This window comes from Nerophis ophidion, linkage group LG14, assembly GCF_033978795.1.
Source record: "Nerophis ophidion isolate RoL-2023_Sa linkage group LG14, RoL_Noph_v1.0, whole genome shotgun sequence".
Lineage (NCBI taxonomy): Eukaryota > Metazoa > Chordata > Actinopteri > Syngnathiformes > Syngnathidae > Nerophis > Nerophis ophidion.
The window spans coordinates 26779603-26792899 of NC_084624.1; the positions used below are offsets into that span (position 1 = coordinate 26779603).

The 13297-nt window shown below is 40.6% G+C and overlaps 1 protein-coding gene across 1 annotated transcript in view; it reads right to left on the reverse strand.

The window, feature by feature from the left end:
* The window catches only part of LOC133568383 (tensin-3-like), an 85879-nt gene extending 75564 nt beyond the window's left edge, over window positions 1-10315 (reverse strand). The window contains exon 1 of the mRNA XM_061920279.1: window positions 10048-10315. Coding sequence (XP_061776263.1) covers window positions 10048-10062 — 15 coding nt within the window. The 5' untranslated portion in view covers window positions 10063-10315. The remainder of the gene's footprint in view (window positions 1-10047) is intronic.
* Between the last annotated feature and the right edge of the window lie 2982 nt (window positions 10316-13297).

A 13297-nucleotide genomic window follows, 5' to 3' on the forward strand; every position in this document is an offset into this window, starting at 1 on the left:
TCCTTCTGGAAGGTTATCCTCTCTCCACAGAGGAATGCTTTAGATCTGACAGAGTGACCATTGGGTTCTTGTTCACCTCCCTGACTAGACTAAGATGAATGCTGCAATGTACAGAAACATCCTTCATGAAAACCAACGCTTCCCATCAAACCGGATGGAGCTTAAGAGGTGCTGCAAAGAAGAATGGGCGAAACTGCCCAAATATAGGTGTGCCAAGCTTGTGGCATTGTATTCAAAAAGACTTGAGGCTGTGATTGCTGCAAAAGGTACATAAACAAAGTATAGATAAGGGGTCGGCAACCCAAAACGTTGAAAGAGCCATATTGGATCGAAAATACAAAAAAACAAATCTGTCTGGAGCCGCAAAAAATGAAAAGCCATATATAAGTCTTGTAAATAAGACAACACATGATGTAAGTGTCTATATTAGCTATAATAGCCTATTGTCAAAATGACTATGTGTCGCAGGCTGAAGCAAATTTTCATTGACAGAAATGTTGAAATGTAATATTTATTCTACGCATTTTTACAACATTAAAAACCATTAGTAAATCAGAGGCTACTCAGAAGGTGAGATAACTCCTGGAAATTACTGGATTTTAATGGCCAAAGGTATAGATGTGTGTGTCCAAGTTAAAGGACACGGCAGGCTGTCTTCTTTTAATAGATTTATTACAATCTTTGGCAAGCTAGGTAATGTTTGCTGTGGTCTGGAACAACATGGCAAACAAACAACTATCTGAAATGCAACCAATATTACATACAGATAATTTGTCATGAGACATGCAAAACTAAAATATATACAAACTAAAATTAAACTAACTAAAAAATAAACAAAATTATATACAAAGAGGATAAAAGTTAAAAATATTAAATAAGCTCAAATATACCTACAAATGTGGCATAATGATGGAATATGTACATACATGTATATGTACATTGATATCCAAGATGGCGGCGCCCGGACGGGCTGCAACATCGCGGAGCTCTTGCTAAAGATGGAACATTTGGCAGAAATACCGGACAATTCTACAAACTTTATGGCTGGCTCACATCGTGGTCACTCCGTGATCACGTACGACCGCCAGACACTTCTGGATGTGGACATATCAGGCCGTTTTGGACTGATAGACGCGTGCGTGCTAGACGTGCTAACTAGCATGGGAATAATTTGGCGGCTACATCCAGCGGCCTGTGAAGCAGGGGAGTCTAGTAGCAGCGGGGGCCGTCTACGGAGCAGACGACAGCGGTGTGATCGGAAACGCGGATGCCGAGCGGGGCTTAAAACAAAGCAGAAGGCTAATCCCCACAGAACACCACTTCCCTCCATCCTGAAGACGGATTTAAATGGAAGATGCGAGACTATTGGTCTGGGTAAGGAGTCAGTTAAATTAGAACAAGTTTTGTCTGCTTTGAGTGTTTCAGAGTTGGACATGTGTTTTACTGAGGTGGCTAACTATGATGCGTGCAGTTTATCAAAGCAACAAACAAACAATCGGAAAATCCCCGTTACTGAGGTGGCTAACCATGATGCGTGCAGTTTATCAAAGCAACAATCAAACAATCGGAAAATTCCCGTCGTATCAATTCCTAGATATGGTCGTAATTATACTAAATGCACTGGGCATTATAAACACAACATTATTAATATTGCTACTACGGATAATTTGATCAAAAATTCCCTAAAACAGCCCACTACCTATAATATAGGTTTTTTAAACATAAGATCATTGTCTCCCAAAACGTTGTTAGTTAATGATATTATCAGAGACAACAATCTTAACGTCATCGGTCTCAGCGAAACCTGGCTTAAACCAAACGACTTTTTTGCGCTAAATGAGGCATGTCCTCCTAACTTTACACATGCGCATATTGCCCGTCCGCTTAAAAGGGGTGGGGGGGTATAATATACAACGAAAACTTTAACCTTAGTCCTAACATAAATAATAAATATAAATCATTTGAGGTGCTTACTATGAGGTCTGTCACACCGCTGCCTCTACACCTGGCTGTTATCTACCGCCCCCCAGGGCCCTGTTCGGACTTTATCAATGAATTCTCAGAGTTCGTTGCTGATCTAGTGACACACACCGATAATATAATCATAATGGGGGACTTTAATATCCATATGAATACCCCATCGGACCCACCGTGCGTAGCGCTCCAGACTATAATTGATAGCTGTGGTCTCACACAAATAATAAATGAACCCACGCATCGCAACGGTAATACGATAGACCTAGTGCTTGTCAGGGGTATCACCGTTTCCAAAGTTACGATACTCCCGTATACTAAAGTATTGTCCGATCATTACCTTATACAATTCGAGTTTAAGAAGCATGTTCGTCAAACTAATAATAATAATAACTGCTATAGCAGCGGCAACATTAATATCGCCACAACGACAACTCATGCTGACCTACTGCCCTCGGTAATGGCACCATTCCCAAAATATGTGGGCTCTATTGACAACCTAACTAACAACTTTAACGACGCCCTGCGCGAAACCATTGATAACATAGCACCGCTAAAGTTAAAAAAGGCTCCAAAAAAGTGCACCCCGTGGTTTACAGATGAAACTAGAGCTCAGAAATTATGTAGAAAGCTGGAACGCAAATGGCGCACGGCTAAACTTGAGGTGCACCATCTAGCATGGAGTGATAGTTTAATAACTTATAAACGCATGCTTACCTTAGCTAAAGCTAAATATTACTCAAATCTCATCCACCGTAATAAAAACGATCCTAAATTTTTGTTTACTACGGTAGCATCGCTAACCCAACAAGGGACCCCTTCCAGTAGCTCCACCCACTCAGCTGATGACTTTATGCAATTCTTTAGTAAGAAAATTGAAGTCATTAGAAAGGAGATTAAAGACAATGCGTCCCAGCTACAACTGGGTTCTATTAACACTGATACGATGGTATATACGGCGGATTCTGCCCTCCAAAATAGTTTCTCTCGTTTTGAGGAAATAACATTAGAGGAATTGTTACAACGTGTAAATGGAATAAAACAAACAACATGTTTACTTGACCCTCTTCCCGGGAAACTGATCAAGGAGCTCTTTGTATTATTAGGTCCATCAGTGCTAAACATTATAAACGTATCACTTTCCTCGGGCACTGTTCCCCTAGCATTCAAAAAAGCGGTTATTCATCCTCTTCTTAAAAGACCTAACCTCGATCCTGACCTCATGGTAAACTACCGACCGGTGTCTCACCTTCCCTTTATTTCAAAAATCCTCGAAAAAATTGTTGCGGAGCAGTTAAATGAACACTTAGCGTCTAACAATCTATGTGAAACCTTTCAATCCGGTTTCAGGGCAAATCACTCCACGGAGACAGCCCTCGCAAAAATTACTAATGATCTATTGCTAACGATGGATTCTGATGCGTCATCTATGTTGCTGCTCCTCGATCTTAGCACTGCTTTCGATACTGTCGATCATAATATTTTATTAGAACGTATCAAAACACGAATTGGTATGTCAGACTCAGCCCTGTTTTGGTTTAACTCTTATCTTACTGATAGGATGCAGTGTGTCTCCCATAACAATGTGACCTCGGACTACGTTAAGGTAACGTGTGGAGTTCCCCAGGGTTCGGTCCTTGGCCCTGCATTCTTCAGCATCTACACTCTGCCGCTAGGTGACATCATACGCAAATACGGTGTTAGCTTTCACTGTTATGCTGATGACACCCAACTCTACATGCCCCTAAAGCTGACCAACACGCCGGATTGTAGTCAGCTGGAGGCGTGTGTTAATGAAATTAAACAATGGGTGTCTGCTAACTTTTTGCAACTCAACGCCAAAAAAACAGAAATGCTGATTATCGGTCCTGCTAGACACCGAACTCTATTTAATAATACAACTCTAACATTTGACAACCAAACAATTAAACAAGGTGACACGGTAAAGAATCTGGGTATTATCTTCGACCCAACTCTCTCCTTTGAGGCACACATTAAAAGCGTTACTAAAACGGCCTTCTTTCATCTCCGTAATATCGCTAAAATTCGCTCCATTCTGTCCACTAAAGACGCTGAGATCATTATCCATGCGTTTGTTACGTCTCGCCTCGACTACTGTAACGTATTATTTTCGGGTCTCCCCATGTCTAGCATTAAAAGATTACAGTTGGTACAAAATGAGGCTGCTAGACTTTTGACAAGAACAAGAAAGTTTGATCACATTACGCCTGTACTGGCTCACCTGCACTGGCTTCCTGTGCACTTAAGATGTGACTTTAAGGTTTTACCACTTACGTATAAAATACTACACGGTCTAGCTCCATCCTATCTTGCCGATTGTATTTTACCATATGTCCCGGCAAGAAATCTGCGTTCAAAGTACTCCGGCTTATTAGTGATTCCCAAAGCCCAAAAAAAGTCTGCGGGCTATAGAGCGTTTTCCGTTCGGGCTCCAGTACTCTGGAATGCCCTCCCGGTAACAGTTCGAGATGCCACCTCAGTAGAAGCATTTAAGTCTCACCTTAAAACTCATTTGTATACTCTAGCCTTTAAATAGACTCCCTTTTTAGACCAGTTGATCTGCCGTTTCTTTTCTTTTTCTTCTATGTCCCACTCTCTCTTGTGGAGGGGGTCTGGTCCGATCCGCTGTCCATGTACTGCTTGCCTGTGTATCGGCTGGGGACATCTCTGCGCTGCTGATCCGCCTACGCTTGGGATGGTTTCCTGCTAGCTCCGCTGTGAACGGCACTCTCGCTGCTGTGTTGGATCCGCTTTGGACTGGACTCTCGCGACTGTGTTGGATCCATTATGGATTGAACTTTCACAGTATCATGTTAGACCCGCTCGACATCCATTGCTTTCCTCCTCTCCAAGGTTCTCATTGTCATCATTGTTACCGACGTCCCACTGGGTCATTATTGTCACCGATGTCCCACTGGGTGTGAATTTTCCTTGCCCTTATGTGGGCCTATCGAGGATGTCGTAGTGGTCTGTGCAGCCCTTTGAGACACTAGTGATTTAGGGCTATATATGTAAACATTGGTTGATTGATACAGCTAGCCTAAATAGCACGTTAGCATTGATTAGCTTGCAGTCATGCACTGACCAAATATGCCTGATTAGCACTCCAACAAGTCAATCACATCAACAAAGTGCACCTTTGTGCATTCATGCGCAGTATAAAACATTTGGTGTACAAAATGAGACAAAGAAGGAGTGGAACATTTTACATGTAAACAAACTGTTGCGTCACAGTCCACACTATGGTGAGATCAAAAACCGTCAAAATTAATAGGCCAAAGCGATGTTTACCTAATACTCTCATCAGTGAAGCATGCACACAAACATATTAAACAGTGGGCTTTCTAACAATTAGGAAGGTTTGTGTCATGTTTGTCCTCAATCAAAAAAAATACTAAAAACAAATATTTTTCCTCCATCTTTTTCCATTTTCAATCCTTTTAAAAAAAATGCTCCAGGAAGCCTGTAGGGCGGCACTAAAGAGCTGCGGGTTGCTGACCCCCGGTATGGACCAAAGAATGTTAGATTGTATTTATTTATTTTTAATACATTAGCAAAAAAAACAAAAACATTTTTACATTGTCATTAGGGGGTATTGTCTGAAGAATTTTGAGAACAAAAATTAACTTATTCCATTTTGGAATAGGACTGTAACATAAAAAAATGTGGATACTCTCCAGATGCACTTCATGTTGTTCATAGTCCTTTGACTTCTAAAATAGAAGCAACAAAAGCCAGTAATTGACACTTGAAAAATATGTTTCCTGTCTGGCTTGGTCTTTAATTATGGCGAATGTTTAAAGCAGTGGTGTCAAACATAAGGCCCATGTGCCGCATCAGGCCCGCAAACATGTTTTATCCGGCCCGTGAGATTTGATTGGTAAGTATAAAAATGAGCCAAATTTTTTGAACGAATACACCTCTGTTCTAAATGTGTTCACTTAGTGCTGGGCGTTATATCGATATACGCGATTTGTCGCGGGTTTGTCTTTGTGTGATATAGAAAATGACTATATCGTAATATTCGAGTATACGTTCTCACGCAGTTGCTTTTAGCTGCTGGCCTTACACATACTACTCCTTCTTGTGTCTCGTTCTCACAGACAGCGAGCACACATTCTTACACACGTCACATACTGTCACGTCATGCATCACATACGTGTACGCTCTCACGGAGCAGAGACGTAGCAGCGTGGCTAACGTTAGCTGTGATGCTAGGGGAGTGTTGCGAGGCATAATACGAGAGAAAGAAAGTGCGAATCTGGTAACAAATGAAGGAAGAATTAATTCCCAAGAAAAACAGCACAGGGTCCATCAACTGGCGGTGGTTCGGCTTCAAGTGGGAATATGTCGGATAGACAACTTTAATTTGTCATGTGTGGGGCACAAGTGTTGCTACCAAAAGTAACATTACGGCTAATATGTAGAATCGTTTGAAAAGTCACCTGCTAATAACTGTTTGATAAATACAGTTTTGGTAAATTGACTTAGTTGTGATTTCCCTCTCTGCATGAAAGTTTAAAATGAGCATATATTAATGCAGTATGAACAAGAATGTTTTAATGTAGACACAGAATCATCATACCGCTGTGATTATATGCATCAAGTGTTCATTCAAGGCTAAGGCAAAATACCGAGATATATATCGTATATCGCGATATGGCCTAAAAATATTGCGATATTAAAAAAAGGCTATATCGCCCAGCCCTATGTCCACTAGATGTCGCAATAGCAATTCTTTGTATCTCTGTAGATGATGCTACATATGTAAAAAAACAATAAACCACATGTTAGTACATCAGTGGAGGAAAATTAGCAAACTACATGTGCAACATATTGTAATTTGATTTTGATACTATTTTTCTATCTTGATGGATTGAAAATTAACACAAGTGAGTTGACTGATGAACATTATTACATAATTTATTCCATCCATCCATCTTCTTCCGCTTATCCGTGGTCGGGTCGCGGGGGCAGCAGCCTAAGCAGGGATGCCCAGACTTCCCTCTCTGCAGCCATTTTGTCGAGCTCTTCCCGGGGGATCCCGAGGCGTTCCCAGACCAGGCGGGTGACATAGTCTTCCCAACGTTTCCTGGGTCTTCCTTGTGGCCTCCTACTGGTCGGACGTGCCCTAAACACCTCCCTAAGGAGGCGTTCGGGTGGCATCCTGACCAGATGCCCGAACCACCTCATCTGGCTCCTCTCAATTTGGAGGAGCAGCGGCTTTACTTTGAGTTCCTCCCGGATGGCAGAGCTTCTCACCCTATCTCTAAGGGAGAGCCCCGCCACACGGCGGAGGAAACTCATTGCGGCCGCGTGTACCTGTGATCTTATCCTTTCCGTCATGACCCAAAGCTCATGACCATAGGTGAGGATGGGAACGTAGATCGACCGGAAAATTGAGAGCTTTGCCTTCCAGCTCAGCTCCTTCTTCACCACAACGGATCGGTAAAATGTCCGCATTACTGAAGACGCCGCACCGATCCGCCCTCCCAATCCACTCTTCCCCCACTCGTGAACAAGACTCCTAGGTATTTGAACTCCTCCACTAGGTGCAGGGTCTCCTCCCCAACCCGGAGATGGCACTCCACCCTTTTCTGAATGATTTATTCATAAAGTATAAACAACAATAAATTAAGATAGAATACTATTAACCGCAACATGTACAGTAAGTGTAAAAAAACAACAACATTATAATTTGTATATTTTCAGAATGTGCGCGTTCCATTTTTTAAACGAAGAAAACAATCTGAAGTTGTCTTTATTTTTAAGTTATCGTGCCGCGATTTGACCAGTCCGGGAGTAGATTTTTTTCCATGTGGTCTAAAATGAGTTTGACACCCCTGAACTACATAAATAACATCCTGTAATTTGATTTTGATATTTTTGTTTTATCTTGATGGATTGAAACTTAACACCAATGAGTTGACTGATGAATATTATCACATAATTTTTTCAGAAAGTATAAATAATGACAAATAAAGCTAGAATACTATCAACCGCAACATGTACAGTATGTGTAAACAAAACCCAACAACATTATTATTTGTACATTTTCGGAATGTGCGCTTTCCATTTTCTAAACAAAGAAAACAATCTGAAGTTGTCTTTATTTTTAAGTTATCGTGCCGTGATTTTATCAGTCCGACCCACTTGGGAATAGATTTTTCTACATGTGGCCCCCGATCTGAAATGAGTTTGACACCCCTGAACTACATAAATAACATCCTGTAATTTGATTTTGATATTTTTGTTTTAACTTGATGTATTGAAACTTAACACCAATGAGTTGACTGATGAACATTATCACATAATTTATTCAGAAAGTATAAATAATGACAAATAAAGTTAGAATACTATCAACCGCAACATGTACAGTAAGTGTAAACAAAACCCCCAACAACATTATGATTTGTATATTTTCAGAATATGCGTGTTCCATTTTTTGAAAGAAAACAATCTGAAGTTGTCTTTATTTTTAAGTTATCGTGCCGTGATTTTATCAGTCCGGCCCACATGGGAGTAGATTTTTCTCCATGTGGCCCCCCGATCTAAAATGAGTTTGACACCCCTGAAAATATAAATAACATCCTGTAATTTGATTTTTATATTTTTTCATCAAAATAGATTGAAACTTAACAACAATGAGTTGACTGATGAACAATATCACATAATTTATTCAGAAAGTATAAATAATGACAAATAAAGTTAGAATACTATTAACCGCAACATGTACAGTAAGTGTAAACAAAACCCAACAACAATATTATTTGTACATTTTCAGAATGCGCGCTTTCCATTTTTTAAACAAAGAAAACAATCTGAAGTTGCCTTTATTTTTAAGTTATCGTTTCATGATTTTATCAGTCTGACCCACTTGGGAGTAGATTTTTTTCCACGTGGCCCCTGATCTAAAATGAGTTTGACACTCCTGAACTACATAAATAACATCCTGCAATTTGATTTTGATGTTTTATTTTATCTTAACAGATTGAAATTTAACACCAATGAGTTGACTGATGAACATTATCACATAATTTTTTCAGAAAGTGTAAATAATGACAAATAAAGTTAGAATACTATTAACTGCAACATGTACAGTAAGTGTAAACAAAACCCATTAACATTATTATTTGTACATTTTCAGAATGCGCGCTTTCCATTTTTTAAACAAAGAAAACAATCTGAAGTTTCCTTTATTTTTAAGTTATCGTGCCGTGATGTTTTTCCATGTGGCCACCGATCTAAAATAAGTTTGACACCCCTGAACTACATAAAAAACATCCTGTAATTTGATTTTGATATTTTTTTTATCTTAACAGATTGAAACTTAACACCAATGAGTTGACTGATGAACATTATCACATTATTATTTAGAAAGTATAAATAATGACAAAGGTAGAATACCATTAACCGCAACATGTACAATAAGTGTAAACAAACCCGACAACATTATGATTTGTACATTTTCAGAATGCGCGCTTTCCATTTTCTAAACAAAGAAAACAATCTGAAGTTGCCTTTATTTTTAAGTTATCATGCAGTGATTTGACCAGTCTGGCCCACTTGGGAGAAGATTTTTCTCCATGTGGCCCCCGATCTAAAATGAGTTTGACACCCCTGGTTTAAAGGGAGCAGTTTGCTCAAAACTGACCGAAAGTAGACCGTTACGTGTCATTGAAGTGATGACCACCCTCGAACGCAACACAGCAGCTGTGTGCTCCATAAAAAGTTCACCACCAGTAAATCAAACCAAAAGTCCCCCCAAAAAGAGAGCCCTTGTTCCGACTTCAAATTGTCCACAATAATGGCAGCATATGTTTCACATTATGAGCAAGGAAGTGAGTCACAGAATGTTCAATAACCAGAATAGAAAACGTTGAAAGACTGCTGTGTCCTGGAAGAACACACCTCAGTGAGACACTGCCAAGGTAAACACTGAGACCCGAGCAAAGACCCAAGAAAAGACTCCACTGTGCTCACTTGTTGCGTGGAGTCCTGCGGGTAATGATTGACTGTGCGGGGCAAACAAGGAGGAAAGTTCAGCCTTACCTTGGCGGATAGCATGGAAGCAACTTGCGTGGCCGTCCTTTGTCAGTCAGGATGTCAAAGAGCCCTCAGCTCGTCAGTGAACTCGCTCATCCCAGCTCCTCTTTTGCATGAGCAAGATGGACCCCGAAGACCTCTTGAGTTTTCTTGCACAGAAGCGCCACTGCAGCACACTTCTTTCAGCAATCGGAGCTGCGCGCTGCAGCCGCCACAAGTCCGGGCTTGGATGGTCCTCCCACCGGTTGTACCTCCTCCCCCCTTCACCCAGCAGCCAGCCTCCTCTCCCCGGTTGTTCACACGCACACTTCCTCCAGACACCCCCCACAGGACGAGCCTCCCCCCATGTCCCACGCGTAGACTGCAACGTGCGTGGATTCACGGTAGTGCGCCCTCTAGCGCAGTCCTGCATCATTGCATCCAGTCGTATTTGTTAGTATTAGCCCAGTTGTTCTCAAATGGGGGTACGCGTACCCCTGCGGGTACTTGAAGGTATGCCAAGGGGTACGTAAGATTTTTAAAAAATATTCTAAAAATAGCAACAATACAAAAATCCTTTATACATATATGTTGTGTTTCTACTTTCTTCACTCATCTTCAATGAATACTCCAGTTGTATATAAAAGAAAGATGATGATTTATTTTAAGGATGGTTCAGTACAATGCCTCACAGCACCGGGAAACAAAACATCGGTAACTGTGGAAAATAGAACACAACTCCATCGCGCTTCTTTCTGTAAGTATAACGTCATTTCCTGGCGCGCATTGAACCGGAAGAGATCACGTGACGATAACACGGGCGAGCCTGCACTACCGTATATAACCTGTTGGAGGCACAAAACAACAACGGCAAGCCTCTTCCTCTTGATACACAGAAACAGCATTAATAACAATGAGATCACATTTACTCACCCCCCCCCCCCCCCCGATCTCATGACCATGAAACAGTGAAACACATTAGTTTCCAAAAAAGAATAATTTGAATTTGTCAATCTTGGCTCTTGTAGTAGGTTTTGTTAAGATGTCTGCAACCATGTCTTCTGACCAATGAAATTTTCCCTTCAGTGAGTGCCTCGCGAACGAAATGGTATTTGACATCAATATGTTTGGACCTCTGTCTATTAACTGGATTTTTGCTCAACAAAAGAGCCCCTTGATTGTCTCCATGAATTGTTGTACTATCGTACAAACATTTGTCCATGCCACTCAACAGTTGGGTGATGTAAATACTTTCTCGTGTAGTGGTGGATAAGCCAATATATTCAGCTTCACAAGTTGACAATGCAATTGTTGGTTGTTTCTTTGATTTCCAGGATATAGCTGGACCTTGTTTTGTTAGACCGAAACAATATCCACTAGTGCTGCGTCGGTCTTTCACTGATGATGCCCAGTCTGAATCGCTAAATGCAATACGTTTGAGGCCTTCCTCACTTTTCTTGAAACTTAGTTCAAAGTCATGTGTACCCTTCAGATACCTTAGCACATGTTTGGCAGCAACTAGATCCTGTGCTGTTGGCTTTGCCAATGTTTGTGATAACCTACCAACAATCCAGCTGATATCTGGTCTGGTGCAGGTCATGGCATAGATCAAACTACCAATGATTTCACGGTATTCGTTGGGGTTTACCACCTCGGTAGTGTCACACTCATTTTCATTTGTAGTGCTCAGTTCTACTTTCTGTTCAGAGGGAGTGCTTTTAGGTTTGCATTCTGACATGCCAAACCTTTCAAGCATCTTTTGTATGTACATCTTTTGATCCATTCTGATTTCATTCTGTTTCTGTTCAAAATGAATACCCAGGAAATAAGATATCTTACCCAGATCTTTTATGTTAAATTTGGCTTTCATTGCGTCTTTAAATTGCTCAAGTGCTTCTTTGCTACTTGCAGCAATGATCAGGTCGTCCACCCAGATGATAACAATGACTGTTTCATTTTCTGTTTGTTTTCGGTAGACACAATGATCAGATAGGTTTCTTTTGAAATTGTTTTGTTCTAAATAGTCATTTAGAAGTTTGTACCAATTTCTTCCTGATTGTTTTAGGCCATAGATTGATTTCTTCAACCTAAGTACTAGTATTTCACCTGTGTCCGATGTTTTATGAAAACTTTCTCGTTGATCCAGGTATATCTCTTAATCAATGGGGGCATGTAAATACGCCATTTTCACATCCATCTGGTGGACGGTGAGGTCATTTTGAACAGCTATTTGCATCAATGCACGCACAGAAGTAATGTCTGCAGTTGGTGCAAATGTTTCTTGATAATCTATACCTTCAGTTTGACTGTATCCTTTGGCAACATATCTAGCTTTGAAAAGCTGTCCTTTCTCTGTGTTTTCTTTGAGGGCATAAACCCACTTTCCGCCTATTGCATTTTTCCCTTTTGGTAATGTTGTTAGTTCAAATGTGTCATTTTCTTTGAGAGATGCCAACTCGTCTTTCATGGCTTTTTCCCAGCTGGCTGCCTCTGTTGACATCAGCGTGTCTTTATACGTCTGTAGGACTCCACACACTGCCCTGCAACAGTGATCAATAACGTCATGGCTTTCATTGGTATCATTAATGTTTGTTACATATTCCTCTAAGTATTTTGGAGGAACAATTTTCTCTCTCTTTGGGTAACGACCTCTTTGTTCTGTTCTAGTCTCTGTATTAGTTGTAGCATCATTTAACACCACATCTTCCTCTACTTCCAGAGTTTGTGTTTGGTTATCAACATCATTTTGAGCTACAGTTAGATTTTTGATGCTCACTGATTTTTCTGACACAGTGTCAGGTAATTTGGTTTCATTTCTTTCGCAATCTGGGATTTCCAAGTCATACGCATTTGTTTGTGTGTCTTTTTCTGCAGTGTTCTTTTTGGTGAATTTTACCAGTCTGTGTTTTGACACCTTTCTTGACTGTGGATCATAGACCAAGTATGCTGGACTATTTTTACTATAGCCCACAAATACTCCTTTCTCACACCTTGGTTCAAGTTTCTTGTGACTATGAGTGTATGCGTAACACCCCAATCCAAACACCCACATTTTTTAAATGTTGGGCTTCTTTCCAGTTAGCATGAAATACGGTGTGTCCTTTGTTCTGTCATTGTAACATCTGTTCCGAATGTGAGCGGCACTTTGAACAGCATAAGGCCATAATGTTTTTGGTAACTCTTTTTCTAGTAGCATACACCTTGCCATTTCAAACAGTGTTCGCCACTGTCTTTCAGCTGTACCGTTTTGATGAGGAGAATAAGGTGACGAGGTTTC